The 16,281-nt window shown below is 55.4% G+C and overlaps 6 protein-coding genes across 6 annotated transcripts; 2 read left to right on the top strand and 4 right to left on the bottom strand.

Annotated features, from left to right (window-relative positions):
• Positions 1-910: 910 nt before the first annotated feature.
• On the top strand, positions 911-1,987 carry LY79DRAFT_187807 (camp-regulated phosphoprotein/endosulfine conserved region-domain-containing protein). The gene is made up of 3 exons (XM_060551358.1): positions 911-989; positions 1,128-1,353; positions 1,493-1,987. Exons 2-3 carry the CDS (start codon positions 1,318-1,320, stop codon positions 1,901-1,903), a joined length of 447 nt encoding a protein of 148 aa, XP_060414432.1. The 5' UTR covers positions 911-989; positions 1,128-1,317; the 3' UTR covers positions 1,904-1,987.
• A 554-nt stretch (positions 1,988-2,541) lies between these two features.
• On the bottom strand, positions 2,542-4,028 carry LY79DRAFT_552757 (metal-dependent protein hydrolase). The gene has a single exon (XM_060557732.1). It carries the CDS (start codon positions 3,847-3,849, stop codon positions 2,761-2,763), a length of 1,089 nt encoding a protein of 362 aa, XP_060414431.1. The 5' UTR covers positions 3,850-4,028; the 3' UTR covers positions 2,542-2,760.
• Positions 4,029-4,388: 360 nt separating this feature from the next.
• LY79DRAFT_669458 (IEC3 subunit of the Ino80 complex, chromatin re-modelling-domain-containing protein) lies at positions 4,389-5,644 on the top strand (the record flags this gene model as incomplete). The annotated part of the gene is made up of 2 exons (XM_060563643.1): positions 4,389-4,612; positions 4,693-5,644. The coding sequence occupies 2 exons, from the start codon at positions 4,389-4,391 to the stop codon at positions 5,642-5,644; spliced, it is 1,176 nt and encodes a 391-aa protein (XP_060414430.1).
• Positions 5,645-6,513: 869 nt separating this feature from the next.
• LY79DRAFT_552752 (isocitrate dehydrogenase) lies at positions 6,514-8,866 on the bottom strand. The gene is made up of 3 exons (XM_060557731.1): positions 8,039-8,866; positions 7,254-7,790; positions 6,514-7,174 (listed from the first exon to the last, which is right to left on the bottom strand). Exons 1-3 carry the CDS (start codon positions 8,433-8,435, stop codon positions 6,750-6,752), a joined length of 1,359 nt encoding a protein of 452 aa, XP_060414429.1. The 5' UTR covers positions 8,436-8,866; the 3' UTR covers positions 6,514-6,749.
• Positions 8,867-8,958: 92 nt separating this feature from the next.
• LY79DRAFT_552751 (uncharacterized protein) lies at positions 8,959-9,893 on the bottom strand. The gene has a single exon (XM_060557730.1). The coding sequence runs from the start codon at positions 9,660-9,662 to the stop codon at positions 9,213-9,215; it is 450 nt and encodes a 149-aa protein (XP_060414428.1). The 5' UTR covers positions 9,663-9,893; the 3' UTR covers positions 8,959-9,212.
• Positions 9,894-13,830: 3,937 nt separating this feature from the next.
• LY79DRAFT_514887 (uncharacterized protein) lies at positions 13,831-14,562 on the bottom strand (the record flags this gene model as incomplete). Its single annotated transcript, XM_060554667.1, has 2 exons — positions 13,831-14,248; positions 14,312-14,562. The coding sequence occupies 2 exons, from the start codon at positions 14,560-14,562 to the stop codon at positions 13,831-13,833; spliced, it is 669 nt and encodes a 222-aa protein (XP_060414427.1).
• Between the last annotated feature and the right edge of the window lie 1,719 nt (positions 14,563-16,281).

The following is a 16,281-nucleotide window of genomic DNA, read 5'->3' as shown; positions in this document are numbered from 1 at the left end:
CGTTAGGCTGGTGCCGGGATGCTGCATTTGTCGGAAGAGGAGCAGACGAATAACTAGGTCGGGCTGCCGTCCAGATAGATAATGCCACGGGCGACAGGGGATGGCTGTGACAAACACGTCAAGCAAGAGCTTGCTAGATTCGAAAATTTCCATGGAGCAATGAACACTATAGGATATATATGTATATATACATATATAACTATATAACTATATATATATATTATCTAGACGGACGAAAGGACAAACAGCCAGAGGGTAATGGGGCTCGCAAGATGAACCATAGCGTACAGCAGAAGGTGGCCCCTCCCGTAGCCTCAACAGAGGTAGGTTACCATCATTTCTTCACATAATGCCGCATCTTCTCCGTCGCGCCGTTGTTCCATGGATAGAAGTCGTTGCCCCGTTCTTTGTGTGTCATCGGGGACCGGGCCAGTCTGCCAGACATCGAGGCCATTGGACTGCAGAACGAAACTAATGGCACCAGCGAATGGTGATTGGCAATGGGGCAGCCCAGCAATAACATGGATAGTAAACATTCATGCGGCCACTCTCCAAGCCAAAGTCCTCGACAACAGACCCGGACCCTTCCTTTTGCTAATTATGTATTGTCCTTGCTCATACTTTGTGCTTCGTCATGACCATGGAAACCAGATGAAACCAATTTTTTTGCCCGTCCACTGACTCCATATCCAGGGTTTATGGCTGGCCCGGTCGGTTAGTTGTGAGTCAAATCATATCCACCCCCCTGGAACCGAACCTCATCTTTGAATTCACCTAAAATCAGTCGCTCTCGGCTTTGCCAGGCTCCCTGTGCCTTGCGTCCTTGTTGTGGTTCGTCTGGCCTGTCTCCGAGCTCAACCGAGCATACATAGTTAGGTACTACCTCCTTCAACTGACACCTGTGCATGAGGTACCTACCACCTGGTATCTATCTAGGTAGATACTCCTCCAAACTCGACACACGATATAGCGGTACATCTGGGCAGTAGGTACGTACCCCTTGCCGTCCACTCACTCTTGTCCCACCCTTGAGTTGCTGCCCCCCTTCTGCCTCTGGACCCGGCCTAACTTCACTATCCCGTTCCCCTCTCCCCTAAAAGAAAGGGGCCCCGCTAAAAACCACTAAGACGCACCCGCCGCCTTACAACCAGCACCTCAAACTTCCGTCACTCGCACTGCATCCCACTCCGTCTACTTCACCTTCAACGTCCCTCCTCTCCCGCCTTCTTCCCCCCTTCTGGCTGCGAACCTTGAGCGAACTCTTGTATACCAACCAACCGTTCAACGCCAATTTCGAGTTCGACACCTGCCGACAAGATGAACCCCCTTCAGAAGAATAAGATCGACGTCTCGGTAAGTGAACACCAAACTCTTGCTACCCAATGCCCCCCCACCCTGGCAGTGAAGCCGGCAGTAGCATCGCGACTTGCAACTCAATCCGCCCTTCATCGCCACAACCAACGTGCCTTCCGCTGACCTGATACCCTCCCAGTCCCTCTCGCCTGAGGAGCAGCGTCTTTTTCGCCTCTACGGAAAACTTCCCTCTCGTTCGGACCACTTCGCCAAGCACCTGAAGGACCGCAAGTACTTCGACTCAGGGGACTATGCCATGTCCAAGGCTGGCAAGGGCGACAGCGTCGACACGGGCGCCGTCGGCTCCCAACACCCCGTTCCTGAGAATATCCCTCACCTCTCGAGCCCCGTCAACAATTCCTCGTCCTCCCTCAACGGCAACAAGCACCACGGCAGCATCCCCAGTGGCGCACACGCCGGCAGCCCCGTGAAGGAGGCAAGCTTCCTCAACCAGGAGACCAGTGCCGAGGAGGTTGAGCACAAAGACAAGGAGAATAACTTGCCGGTCGACGAAACCGCCAAGATGGAGAGCATTCCTATCCGAAGATGAGACATGCCTTAAGCGACCTTTGCGTCTACTTGGTCAACTCGCTTCTTCCTCCCTCAGGCTTCGTATGAGTACTGTTGGGACTCCCCGGTGGCAAATTGGGTGCTTGTTGGTGCCGGATTTCTACTATGATGTTATGATGCTGTGTCGAATCTTTTTTCATGGAACTCTTAGGCGTTGGAATCGGGTGGGAACCAAACACAAACGGTTGTTGAAATGGAAACGAGACTCGATATCTGTCGGCTTCTCTGTTGTGGATGGAATTGCGATCTGCGGCGCTCTATCGACGACGCATCCCCAGACATGTTCCCACGATGCGCGGCACTAGTATTGAAGACTGAACTTTTCCCCGTACATGGATTCTGGACCGAAGGGGGAGGAAAGGAAACGACAGATGGTAATAACCGAAATCGAAACTCCCTTCGTCTAAACCACATGTGCATACCCTCGTGCCACTAATTGTACCCCATTCTACGCCGTCGATCACTTATAGCGGCGTTAGCGCACTGCTGACGGCTTCCGTATGTGACTCTGCGATGGGGTGAGGTGGCTTTCCTAGATGCATGTGGACTTCCCTCCCTATCCCGATAACATCAAGAGCGTAACCAGATCTGGGTCATTCCGATTTTATTTTGACAGGTATGCATATAGGGAGAGAGGGGAGTCTGAGGGGGGGAGGGGGGGCCGTTTTGGCGCCTTCACCATTATGACACGATAAGGAATTTCTGGACAACCCGTAGGCGTGATGGGGAAACCAATGTATTGATGAGCATTAAGACACTTTTTTCTTTGATGCCATACGCCGTCCCATGTTCCAATGACCTTCCTCCCAGTGACCAGACTCTTCGGGCGCCCACCTTCTACAGAGCCAATGCCTTGATCGCCATGTCCTTGGCGCCATCGAAGGTCTTATTTCCGCCGATAAAGCCAGCCGCGTGAACGAAGACGCAGCCGGGGATGCCGGAGATGCCGTCCAGCTCCTCGTCTCTGAATCCGCGCCACGCCTCAGGCAGCGGCTTGCGGCTCTCGAACGAGTCCTTGGTGACGGGCACCGCCTGCACGCGCCACTTGGCATCGGGCGCGGGCTTCTCGGGGTACAAGACGTAGACGACAGAGGGCTTGCCTTCTTCGAGGGAGTACAGGTGATCCTTCCAGGGGGCGCTCTGGCCCTCGAGCACCAGCACGCGGCCCTCGGGGTCGTATTGCGTGCGCTTCTCGAAGGCGGCCTGCACGACGGCGCGGGCAGGCAACCACGCCTTGGCGTAGTAGTCGAGGTCGGCGTCAAACTCCTCGCCGATGCGGCGGCTCGCCTTGACGAAGCGCTCGTCTTCGAGCTTCTGAGCCTCGGCCGGGTCCGACGGAACCGGGTCGTTCCAGTTAGGGTTCAGGCGGCCAACGACGGAGCCGAGGGTGAAGGCGCCCTCGCTGAAGCGCTTCTCGAGGCCCGCGGCGGCGACGGCCTTGGGGTCGTAGACGGAGATGCCGTTGTCGTGGGCGTCGAGGGCCTCGACGAAGCTCTCGTACAGCTTGTTGTACAACAGCTCGACCTCGGGGCTGTCCTCGGTGACGGGCTTCTCGGCGCCCTCGCTGAGCTTCTGGGCGATAATGGCCTTACCAAAGTGCATGAAGACAAGGCCGGCACTCGACAGCTTAGTGTTCTTGCCGGGGAAGGTGGTGGCGAAGCCGCGCTGGTGGTGGTCGTAGCGCTTCTTGCCGTCGTCGTACTCGCCGCCGACGTCGACGACGGTGTGGCAGGTCTCGAGAAGCTTGGGGTCGCGGGTGCGGATCAGCTGGGAGTCGTGGTAGGTGGGCAACTTGCGCAGCATGTGCACGGCCAGGGCCTCGTCGGCGTGGAAGTGGCCATTGTGGGTGCCGATGGTAACGGGCGACATCTTGAGTCTCTTTGCTGCGTTTTCGGCCATTCGGAAAGCTCTGGAGAAGCGGAACATGCAATCGCGGACGCGGGAAGGGGGTTGGACGTGTAGTAAAAGCCGGGTTGTGGTAGCTGTAACTCAGTCGATTTTGTGACCTTTCACTCCAAAAGTGAGAGCGAAGATTTGGAGAGTTTGAGATATGATAGCCACACCCCATATTTCCTTGCTCAGCCCACACCCTCCTCTCGAGCGTAAGCTTGCTTATGTAGACCCCCCGCGTAGTTGTATTGTTGACGCTTTCCCCAAGCTCTCACTGGAGAGAAGTGGTCAGGAACGTGCATCGCAGCCTCGTCGCCCTGCATCCGCGCGCCAGTGGAAACTCCGTACGCAACGTCGCGGTCTCCCAATCCCACAGTCAGCCAGCTCTTAATGTCATCAACAGCATCAACAAATTCCCTCACCCGTCAATGGTAGGAGATACCTGTAATTCGCCCTTCATCGTTAAAACCCCCTCTTTCAGTCAATCGATGCCATCTCCGATTCGCGATTGATTGCCCCCATCCCGACAATTACCGGAAAACCCTCCCCGTTGTCTGCGCCCCATGCCGTCCGCCATGAGCGACGCCAACGGCACCAGCACGAGCCGCGAAGTCAAGGCCGAGGGCCACGACTCCGACGACGGCAGAACAGGAGAGGGAAAGACGACGTATAAGTCGTGGAAGAAGAAGTACCGCAAGATGCGCATCACATTTGACCAGAAGATGCACGACTGCGAGGAGCTGCATCGTCAGGAGTCTCACGCGCTCGCTACTGCCAAACGTATCGCCATCGAGAACGAGTGAGTGCACAGAATCCATCATTGGACAGGCCCCCTAGGTAAAGTTGTGCGGTGCTTTAACACTTTTCTTTTCTCAACAGTCGCATACTCGACCTGCTGCTGGACATGAATGCCTCGGCTCAAATACCCTACGACAAACGCTTCGACCTTGCACAGGAAACCCCCGAAGATTCCCCATTCCTCCCTCTTGACGTCGATAAAGAGCCGAGTTCCGATGGACCGACAAAGTCGTTGAAGACGCTCCTCAACGAGGTGCCGCACTATACCTACTCCCAGGCAAAGGAGCAATATCCCACCGTGGTTGCCGACATGGAGCCTTTCTCCGGCGAGCTCCATCCTCCGTCTTTCCTGACGCCTGACGACATCGATGACTATATGCACGATGTCGACAGACGTGTCGACCCTGACAACCTTCTTCCGACGCTGGCGCCCGCCGCCCGCACGAACGCCCCCCTTCCGGAGACCAACCCCCACGCGCTCTCCCAGAGCATCGCTATGAAGAACCCTACAAGCGTGTACAACTGGCTGCGCAAGCACGCGCCCAAGACGTTCCTGCAAGATGCCGAAAATGCCGCTACCGCCGCTGACGACGAGACTGTCGAGGCCCCCCCGACCGACGGCCGTAAGCGACGCGGCGGCGCACATAGGGGTGAATCGACTCGTGGCGGCCGGTCCCGAGGCGGTAAGCGTGCCTCCCTCGCAGCCGTGCGGGCCGAGAAAGCCGCGCAGAGGGCCGCTGAGAAGGCGGCGGCGGCTGCCGAACGGGCAGCCGCTCTGCGGCGGGACGCCGACAGCTACGACCAGAGCATGGATGACGAGGCGGACTCGGACGGCCCCAGCTTCGCGACCCCGGCCACGGGTCGCGGCAAGAGAAAGCGCGCCGGCAGAGACGAGGACGAGGGGTACCGGCCCCGAGGCTCGAGCAGCCGACCTACCAAGAAGAAGCGTAAGAGCGAGGGCGCTGACATCGGGACCCCTACGGTGACAAAGCGGGGCCGCAAGAGCGAGGCCGCGCGCGACAGGGACGACTAGTGGCTTGCCCGTATTGATGGCTGACGGATGCGAACGTGTCTGGGGGTTGGACCAAATGCCCAACGGCCACCGGCGGTTTGCGGCAGTCTGCCTGTTAATACAGGAATTGACATTAAACTGTTTAAGCCATTGCATGGGAATCGTTGCAGAAACTCGAGCAGGGTCTACTTCACATCAAGGGGGTTTCACAACTGAGCATTCGGACTCTTCTGGCGTAGCTGCCCACCAACGGCACACACAGGCCAGTATGGGGAGGGCGGCTTAACCAAACCCGGCATGTATACACGGGCTGGGGAAAAAAAAACCCTGCGCGGACACTTTTTTCCTTTCTTTTCCACCCTCATTTCCTTTTTAGAATTGTACAGTACATCACAGAATGATGGCGGTTTCGCATCTTCTTCGATCGCCGGGGGGAGGTTCAAGGCTTACGAGCATGCGCGTGGGGCAAGTGAAGTAGAGGAACAGAAATCAAAGGGACGGCGTAACGGGGGTATCCTCCACCAGACCCAGATTCGAAGGGGGGAAGGACAAAACTTATCAAGGACTGGCAATGGCACAATTGTTTTCTTTTCATTATTTCACCGCCATCTTTGGCGTGCTCGCTTGACGGCAACACAACAGACGACATCTTTTTTTCCAATGTGATAAATGGCTGTCGATATTCACCACGGAGCTGGCTTCTCCTATCTACGAACGGCCTCCCTCACCCAGTCTCTTCCTCTCTCGCAGTGTCCGTCTTTCGCTGATTAATGTCGAGACGGGCGTGATATGAAGTAGCTCACAAGAAGATTCGGAAGAGACGAAACCGAAAATACAAAGAGATATATGGCCATGCTGCTGCTGCTGCTGCCGCCGCCGCCGCCGTCGATATTGACGTTCAAATGCGAAAAAAAAAAAAGAAAAAAAAAGGCAAAAAGTAAGATCGCAGGCCCATAGATATAGTAGTGTTCTTGAAAAAGGGAGCAAACCCTCCCGGACTCTGCCGCCCAACTGTTTCTTATATTTCATGGGTATCGTCTCGCAGCAAGCTTCCTGCTTTTGCCTTTGAGAAAAATGTGATCGTGGCATGCCTCCCGGCCGCTTTTAGCAAGGGCAAACCGACGGTTTACAGCTTCTCCTTGAGGATAGCCTTCATGCGGCGCTCGACGGCGTCGAGGTACTCGTTGGTGGTGGCATAGTCCTCGCGGGCGGACTTGCCGCAGGCGAGCGCGAGGTCCTTGGTCATGATGCCATCGACGTCGACAGTGTCGATGCAGGCTTTCTCGAGGGACTCGGCGAAGGCGACGACCTCGGGGGTGTCGTCGAGCTTGCCGCGCTGGATGAGACCGCGGGTCCAGGCGAAGATAGAGGCGATGGGGTTGGTCGACGTCTCCTTGCCTTTCTGGTGCTCGCGGAAGTGGCGCGTCACAGTGCCATGGGCCGCCTCAGACTCGAAGGTTTTGCCGTCGGGAGTGATGAGGACCGAGGTCATGAGGCCGAGGGAGCCGAAGCCCTGGGCGACAATGTCGGACTGGACGTCACCATCGTAGTCTGGTCGTCGCGTCAGTGATTGTGTCACTCCTTATTCTCCAAGAATCGAGATGTTTTGAAAACGGGACGGGGGACTCACTCTTGAGGGCCATGATGTAGCCACCGGAGCTCTTGATCATCTGGGCGACCATGTCGTCAATGAGGCGGTGCTCGTACCAGATGCCGGCCGCTTCGAAGTCGGCCTTGTACTGAGTGTCGTAGAGTTCTTGGAAGATGTCCTTGAAGCGGCCATCGTACTTCTTGAGGATGGTGTTCTTGGTGCTCATGTACAGGGGTAGCTTCTTGTCGAGGGCAAGCTTGAAGGAGGCGTGGGCGAAGCCGGTAATGGACTCGTCCGTGTTGTACTGGGTCTGGGCGACACCACCACCCTGCTTGAACTTGAAGACCTCAATCTCCTGGGGTTCACCACCTTCGGGTGTGTAGACCATCTTGAGGGTGCCCGGGCCGGGGAGGACGGCGTCCTTGGCGCGGTATTGGTCGCCGAACGCGTGGCGGCCGATGATGATAGGCTTCTTCCAGCCGGGCACCAGTCGCGGGATGCGGGGGATGACGATGGGCTCGCGGAAGACAGTGCCGCCAAGGTGGTTGCGGATGGTACCGTTGGGGGAGAGCCACACTGTCGTAAGGGAAGGAAGCCATTTAGTTAGCTTATTTCTTGTCTCTATTGGTTGTAACTCTAGTGGGGGAGAGGTCCGAGAGGTGATGACGGGACCTATGCAGAGCCCCCGAGGGGGGAACTATATGCAGGCTTCCGACGGCGCCTCCCGAAATGCGGAGGACGTGCAGAATGAGACAAAAAGAGGGATTGAGGGAACCCCAACACATAGCGGAAGTCCCAAGTGGGCGAAGAAAAAGCAAACTTACTCTTCTTGAGCTTGAACTCCTCAACGCGGGCCTCATCGGGTGTGATGGTGGCGCATTTGACACCGACCGAGTACTTCTTGATGGCCTCGGCGGCGTCAAGGGTGACCTGATCGTTGGTCTCGTCGCGGTAGGGCAGGCCGAGGTCGTAGTACTTGAGGTCTATGTCGAGGTAGGGGTGGATAAACTTGTCCTTGATGGTCTGCCAGATGATGCGGGTCATCTCGTCGCCGTCGAGCTCGACGACGGGGTTCTTGACCTTGATCTTCTGAACGGCGGACGCCATTGTGCGGACGGCGATGAATGACGCGGGGGCGGGGGAGAAGCTGGAGGGGGGAACGAAGAAGGATGGGCGGAGGGCAAAGGTTGCGGGTCGGCGGAGGAAACGGGCTGCGTTCATGATGGCGGTGGAAATTGGGTAGTGGCGGCGGTTGCGCGCGAATATGAAGGGTATTTTCGGCTTCTCGGTCGTTGACCGGCGGGCGGGGGAGACAGGAAGATGACAGCGATTCCCGAGTAGTGTATGAGCCGGCAACTGAACTGGCTTCCGGGGCCTGTGTTGGCTTGCTGCAGGTTTCCGCCAAGTGCAGGAGAAGGACGTACGTAGCGGATGTGCAAGAGCCAAGCCACGACTAGTTGATGACGGTTGCGAAGCTGCGATCTCGAGTAGGTCCGGTTCGGGGAGGAAGATGATGGTGAGGGGAAGCTTGCAAAGGCTAATAATGGCAAACCGCTTTGTAGAGGAAGAGGTGGGAGGGATGCGACCGGTTGCAATCAAACTCGTACGGGGCAAGAGTCAAGCAGGAGCTGAGCAAGAGTCAAACAGCACGGAACCGCAACAGCAAGGCGGGAGGACAGCCGAGAGCCGAGATCGTCACAGGTGTGTTTTTTTTTTTTTACCCTCCCCGGGGACCGATGTGGGCGGGTCAGACGAAGCTACGTAGATATTGAAGTAGAGATACCACGCAGCTCTATTTTTGCAGGTATTTTCTATAGTGTCCACTGACCGGCCGCTGGCCGCAGAGCTTGCGAGGTATTAGAAGTAGAACGACCAATTCCGTGGATGGATAACATCGGCCCCAGTCAGGGCAAGGGATCCCTCCCCCTACCTACCTCGGACCGACCACTACTCGGTCGGTCCTTGGCTTCTGAGGTTGGATGAGTCCTTTTCGTGATCCTATATTGGCATGCAGCCTTGAACAAAACCTTGAGCTAAGTACCATTTATCCTTCGACTGTCGTTGTCGAGCCGTGCTCAATCGACACGAAAATCTTCTGCAGCGAAAAAGTTTCGTCCTGCAGGCATCACCTCTTCTTGTCTCAGAAGAGCGCCTGTGACCCAACCCTCGACCCCCCATTCTGCTGTTTGCGGAGCAACTAATACGTGAACGGAATGGGTAGAAGGAACGGGAACACTGCACGGAAGGAGTCTGATTGGAAGGGCTAAAGAAAGGACCTCTCTGCGCCTCTTCCCCACATGCTGCCAGAGAGCTTCGTGCGGGGAAAGCAAACAGGGCGAAACAGCATTCAATGTTGTTGCTTGAAGCCTCCAACGGACGAGGGTGCTGCGCATCGTAATAACTGTTTCGTTTGTTGGTTCTAGACATTGCTCGGCCTATGTGGTTCATTGCCCGCCGGACGTAAATTCTGGTTGATATCTAGGCAAGGTTGAGGGGTACAGGCGTTCGTCTTGCGATGATGCCGGAGTTAAAATGCGCCGGCACATTGCTACCTCTTTGCCGGAGTCGTGTAGGGACTCCGCATCTTGGTAGGATCAGCAACAAGCACTCAGCACTAACACTGGTATCGACCCAGAAACTCATCGATAAAGCCCTAGAGCTTTCCAAAGAGAAAAAAAAAAAAAAAAGGCGGGGGGTTTCCCCCCCAAAAAAATTAAAAAAAATTAAAAAAAGAGATTAAAAAAATTCGCTGGGTCGCTCCGATCTCGGCGACGCTAGACCTCCCCGTCGCAACGACCACCGAAGCACCGAGCTCTGAACACCGAGGTTCTTGTCCTGCCTTAGGTAAGCACAGGCTGGTAGGGGAACTTACATACCTCTATCCTTGAGCAAGGCCACTTATCTGATAAGCATAATCCCGGCAGACGTCACGTGCGGCTCCCTCCGAACCTCCGTCGCCCGATTGTGAATGCTGCACCGGCTCCTGCGCAGTCCGCGGAGTCTTGTGCATATGTGACCGACCGACCGATCTACAACGTTCCCTACGCAATCCATGCTAACAACAAGACTGGAAAAAGCACACAGCCGAGTCATACGCACGCACGCACACACACACACACACACACACACACACACAACCACGAAAGGATCACGTCAAACGTAACCTCGGTATGCGATGCAACTCTTGCAGCCTGCAGCCAAACCTGCCTGTCAGATATCGGTGTCCCTCGCGCCAGTCTCATGTCTCGTGTTCCCTTTTCCACGGGCGCCTACGTACACTGCCCTCTCAGCGGTGATAGCCTTGCGCATATCCTTTGCATTCGGCAGGTCTGTTTATCTCAGATGAGAGGGATTCCTTGTGCAGGCTATCTAACGGCCAAGAGTCCGAATGGTGTGGTGTACCTTGGTGATGCCTAATATCCTGGATATCTGAACACCGCCAATCTAGACGAACATGCCAATGTCTCACTCCCTCCCCTCGACCATCCAGAAACGGCTCAGCCCTATCCCTTTCTCTTTACCAAGGTACGTATACAAGCCGGTTTCTCTTATCCCTACGGATCTACAAATTTACGACATTTGGTTGCAGTCAATGGGTAGTCGATCAGGTCGAGTGTGGTTCTAATCAATTGATGTTCTCTCCGCCGCTGTGCCCCATCCGAGGGAGGGCATCTTTGCTGGCGTTGTCTCCCCAGAGCGCACCACATCCATTGACACAACCTGCAGAGGGTGCCGTTTTGCCAACTCCTAGCGATATCCCCGTTGTTGTTTTCGTTGGGCCACGACAGTGGCCGTGACGACGGTGGCCGTGACGACGCCGCGCCGCGATGGGCGCTAAACCCGACTCTAATCCCAGCCGGCTCCTACGACCCAAAGCAAGGTTTCGTTTGAACTATTGGCACTATTGCTGTATCCTCCAGGCCGAGGAAAGACAGGCAGGCAGGGCTCGCCTGGCTGGCCTCACTACGGTGCAGGTGTGGTGTGTGTTCGTGTGCGCGCGCACTGAATGTACGAGTGATTCCATACACTGGCAAATAAGAGCATCCATCACAGCCCAGTTTCTCACGCACACACACACACACACACACACACACACACACACACACACACTCCAATAAGCATAAACGCTGTACCCATGCACCCCCGCCAAGATTCCTTATTTCTACGCCGTACACGTACACCGCTGCGCAGCCTCTCTGTCTCCATCTCTCTCTTAAGGGAGAGAATGACTGAGGTGAGGATACCCTGTATCTCTCCCGCGTCCCAGTCCGTCATCCTCTGGACACCCAGTCTCGTCAGCTTCTTTGACATATCTGCCGCATTAGCAGCAGCAGCAGCAGCAATTCGCCGGCAAATCATACTTATCGGAATCGTCGCCGAGAACGTGCTCGTGCCTGCTTGCATGCCATGTTGCTTGCAAATGTCCCCATGGAGAAACAGGGCGGGCTCATCATTTCATATCCGTGTCGTGTTCGTAAACTGACAAGACAGAATGCCACACTGCTTACGGAGTACACTAGCTCTCGTAGAGATCACCACCGCCCCTTCTTGGCTGGAGGGCTCCGCAGCAGGCGATCAACAGAAACCATGGCATGCATGGAGTGTAATGTCAGTATGTTCTTTATGTATGATACATCGCCCACCTCCAGCACCAAAGTCCCAGTTCGCCCTTGCGCCATCATCAGCGTATGTACGCTAAGCCTATCGATTCTAAGCCACCACCACCCGTCTCCCCGCACCCTGCAGGGCATGCTAGGCTTGGCGTTTTCCCAACTGCTCAACCCAGTACCTTACACACACATACATACACACACCCACTCACACACGCTCTCTCTCTCAATCCCAATACCTATCCTCGGAGTACGACCCAAAGAGGACCCGAGACAAAACATGCTCTGTCCCTATCGTGCCATCGTCAGACATTCCCACAAGGCTGTTTCTGTTTTGGCGGACCATTCCTGTCCCAACGTAACCGAGTGGGCCGGTTTCACTTCCATCCATCCGCCATCAAACCAATTCCACCACCGCGGCCCTATTCCGCCAACCACCTTTCTTCCACTAAGCTTACCTGACCCAAGGCCTCTCTGTTTACCTGTTTCACTCCGGCCCTCCCTCCCAAGCGAGAGACATCGGTAGGGTGAGCTCATCTCATGGGCTCAGCCTGCCGCTCCCGTCAGCCGTGTACGATGCGATCAATTAGAAGCGGATGTGTTATCCAAATAGGGTATCTTTGTCTTCGTTACTCTGTCCCTCCTCCCCCCGACTCCCTCCCTTCTATCTCTGTCTTGTCCCTTACGCTGTTGATCCCTCCAACAGCCTAGGTCGTTTACCGTCCGTCGTTTGATGTCGTGGCAGCAGCCATGGTTGCTAAAGAAGTAAAGAAAAAGGAAGAAGAAAAAAAAGGGAAGAAAATCAGAGGTGTCCCGCTTCCGGAAAACGGTAAGCCGTCGCCGTCCCGTATGCATGACCATCCGTTGTCCGATCAGCCCAGTCAAAGACCCTTGAATGCAATGCCTCGAGTACGAGAAGACCGATAAATCGACCCACATCAACCATTAAAAACCGCCTCTCATCATCCCGAATATGCCTTGCGCCACATCTGCAAGGTGCTCCAATCGTCGTCCGTCGTATCAATCCGTCCGTCTCTTCCACTCTCACACCCCTTTCACACCCCCAGTTCCAAAGACAACCAAACCAAAACCAGACAGGAAAGGAGTAAAGAAAGACACAATCCTTGCCCCCCCCGCTGCCATGCAGAGAAACAATACACAACAAGCCCTCTAACTAGGAGTTATCGTTGTCAATCACCACACACACACACACACACACACACACACACACCCACACACATACACACACACACACCCCAGCTACGCTAAGGCAACTGCCTTGCTGTCAGCCTATCTATGCATGCTTGAGCGTTCCACCCCTCGTATGAATCAAGTACAGCAACTGGCTGAAATCATTTCCAAGGTATCACAACCACCGTCAGTGTCGGACGTGGAGAGGCCAAAGCCACGCAGCCGGCACGGAACCCTTCTCGAAGCCTTCCCGCTTGGGCATAGCCGGACGTCAAACGACACCCTCACAACCCTCCCGGTCCACACGGATGCCTGGGATCATGCTGACCACGCCCAATCGCAATGAAGGCGCAAAGGGTAACCTCACGGCCTTTTTGGTCCCGGTACGGTACGGAAAGCCTGGCATGGGACTGCGCCGGCCGCCCAGTTCCGAAAGAGAAAGGGAGCTGCAGGGTGGCCAAGGCGCTCCGACATGATTGGCCCTGCTATGCCGCCAGCGTCATGAGCTTGTGCTGCATCAGCCGCGCTCTTACCGAACCAAACAAGAAAAACGAGGTTCCTTGCCAGGTTGTCATGTCGTGTCGGTGTCGGGTAATTGCCCCGACTCCTGGATTCCGAATGTGGCTTGCGTTACGTCGCGAAACATCCATCACTACCTTCCATGTGGGGAAGCAGTCGTCCAGTTGCAGAGGTGTGTGCGTGTGTGTTTGTGTGTATGCGCGCGCGCGCGCGCGCGTGGGTGTCATCTTCATCTCTAGGCATCAGCTTTTTTACCGCCAGGTGAAAATTCATGGGGGCAGTGCCCTCGACGACCCTCAGTGCCAACCTCTCGCACGCTTGCGCTTGTCTTCGCATGGATTCTTGCACTTTGGGCAGACGTGGTCGGGGTACGAGTTGACGTCGACTCGGATCAAGCATTTCGAGCACCGCCACCACCGCGACGAGAGGTTGCGTCCTTTGAGCCAGCCGTCTTCGACGTGCGTACCTCGCTTGAAGATGTCCTCGTTGTGGTAATCTCGCAGATGGTCCCGGAAATGGTCTCGTCGTCCAAACGGCTCGTTTTTCCGTGAACACTTTGGGTAGTCGCACTTGTGAGCTTCTTTCTTGGACGGGTCCTGGTGGACTTGTCTGTAATGCCTCTCGAGATCGGCTTTGCGCTTGAACGGGTTCGCTGTGCACCCCGCCTCCAGACAGGGGAACTTGTAGTCCACTGCTTCTTGCTGCTCTTGACCCCTGCACGCAGCATCGTTAGCATCGCTTTTCATGGTTGCGTGAGAGGCCCCGACTGTCACGTACCCTTGGTGGGGTATCACTGCTGGAAACTGTCCTGCAGGAACATATCGCGGTTTCATCTGCCAGTAACCTCCGTCCTCGGTAGGGACATAGTCATACTGGGACCAGTCGATGCTTCCGCGGTAAGGCTCCGACGTTTGCTGTGTTGACGAAGATGCGCCGTTCGTATAATCGTCACCGTAGTATGCCGCATAGCTATCTCCGTAGCTCTCGTCGTAGCTGTCGGCGTAATTGGCTGCCGGAGAATGACTCATGTTGTGCGGATACGAGTATGACATCCCAGGTGAAGAGCCGTACGAAGAGGGTGTAAGAGGTCCTCTAGAGCTGATGTCGGATAGCTGGCGCGCAAGTTCCGGAGCCTCTAGGAACGTGGAAGACTCGAGGTAGTCTCCTGGCGACACTGGAGACGTTGCGTTAACATAATAATTTGTGCCGCGGTGGTATAGGCTGTCCATTGTTTCGTCAAAAATAAGTCAAGCTTCCGTGCTACCTAAACCGTTTTCTATCCCGGCTTCTGGATAGCAGTTCAGTAATGGAAGGGCGGCTTCACGAGAATGGGGGCGGCAAAGGTGGATTGACAGAGGTAAGCGGTAGTAGAGACTGCCGTCGGGAGCCAAGAAAATGCAGCAACTTACACAATTCGGCGAGTGCCAGACTTTTGAACGGACGAGATGGTGGCTCACAAACAGCTTCCCATGGAGAAAGCTTGATTGCGGTTGAAGGGTGGGAGGATGGCGGTACGGTATCTTGCTATGTATCGAGGTTTGCAAAAGAGTGAAAGCCCTTTCGTGCGAAGTTGGGCAGGCAGTCTCTAAACGACAGACCAAGACACCAAAAGATGAAGCAGGTGGAGTTCCGAAGTGATCGTCACTCGAGAGTCCGCGGATTGGAGTGGGCAATGGGCGGTTAAAGTATGAGTAGGATGAGGCAAAGCCAAGTTCACCGCCTTGAAGGAATAAGAGCGGCACAGATACACGAGGTGCTGGCGGAATGGGTCATGGATGCCCACCAGCACATGGTTTCGTCTCCGTAAGACGGTCTTGGCCATGGGGAGCCTCAAAAGGGCTACTTCAGCGCCCGCCCCTCTCCGGTCCATTGCCGCGGAGGGTGAAGATAGGATAGAGTTGCCTGTGCCCAGGCGGCGTGAAGCGAGGAAACAAACTACGGGTGCTGGGGTCTCTCCACCAGTTTGTAATTACGGAGGGCAATATTGGACCCCTCGATGAGTGACATGATTCTAGAAGGGGGCTTAGAAGTCGCCAGCCACCAAATCGACAGAGTCAAGCAGATATGCATGCATTATTTGTGGTTGAGAAGACGACAAACTGGCAGATTTGGAATCGGGTCAGCCCAAGACCCGCCAGATACTCCCACGACGATGCGCCCAACCTATCGTTTGACAGGGCTGGTGGGGAGTTGCATAAGATTACGGTATGAGAGGGGTTTGTTTAAACGGACCGGCCTTGAGTCCCAAGGACGAGGACTCAATGGCTCATGGGGGCAGTTCCGGCTGGGCAGTCAGCACTGAGTGACCTTCTCCGGGCCTTATTGACAAAGTTACGCGAGTGACCCAAGACATGCCTAGCAGACCCAAAAGATAAACTGGGGCACGATAAAGGCCATTACGGAAAGGGTTCTGGTGCTCCGCCATACGGGGTACGGTACTGTGTTTATAGTCTAAGTACAAGTACGGCATCGGCAGGGTCGAGGTCACGGTCAGTCAACCCGGATCTGGGGGCCCGAAGTACCGTGTCCAACGCAAGGTCAAAGCAAGGGGTTGAAGGACGGCGACAGGGGCGAGTATTGGTGCCGTGTATGTCATGGCGCGGCGACAGATTATCGCTCACTGGCATGCCAGTGTTTGTATTAGTTTTGCAAATAGGTCTCGGGGCGAAACTTGGCAGGACTGTGATGCGGCTGTCGAGATAGACTGAAGATCGGAATCGCGGAAGGGGAAAGGCTTGACTGGAAGG

The sequence above is a fragment of the Colletotrichum navitas genome, assembly GCF_030913465.1.
Source record: "Colletotrichum navitas strain CBS 125086 chromosome Unknown LY79scaffold_27, whole genome shotgun sequence".
NCBI lineage: Eukaryota > Fungi > Ascomycota > Sordariomycetes > Glomerellales > Glomerellaceae > Colletotrichum > Colletotrichum navitas.
The sequence above is the reverse complement of the archived record's forward strand: the minus strand, read 5'-3'. Positions and strand labels throughout refer to the sequence as shown.

Bases quoted from the DNA above. Each gene is read 5' to 3' on its own strand.
- LY79DRAFT_552751 (XM_060557730.1), bottom strand. From the start codon at position 9,662: ATGAACCACATAGGCCGAGCAATGTCTAGAACCAACAAACGAAACAGT.
- LY79DRAFT_552752 (XM_060557731.1), bottom strand. From the start codon at position 8,435: ATGAACGCAGCCCGTTTCCTCCGCCGACCCGCAACCTTTGCCCTCCGC. The intron at 7,791-8,038 runs GTAAGTTTGCTT...CCCTTACGACAG, and splicing joins GGAGTTCAAGCTCAAGAAGA to TGTGGCTCTCCCCCAACGGT. The intron at 7,175-7,253 runs GTGAGTCCCCCG...CGCGACGACCAG, and splicing joins CTACATCATGGCCCTCAAGA to ACTACGATGGTGACGTCCAG.
- LY79DRAFT_552757 (XM_060557732.1), bottom strand. From the start codon at position 3,849: ATGTTCCGCTTCTCCAGAGCTTTCCGAATGGCCGAAAACGCAGCAAAG.
- LY79DRAFT_187807 (XM_060551358.1), top strand. From the start codon at position 1,318: ATGAACCCCCTTCAGAAGAATAAGATCGACGTCTCG. The intron at 1,354-1,492 runs GTAAGTGAACAC...ATACCCTCCCAG, and splicing joins AGAATAAGATCGACGTCTCG to TCCCTCTCGCCTGAGGAGCA.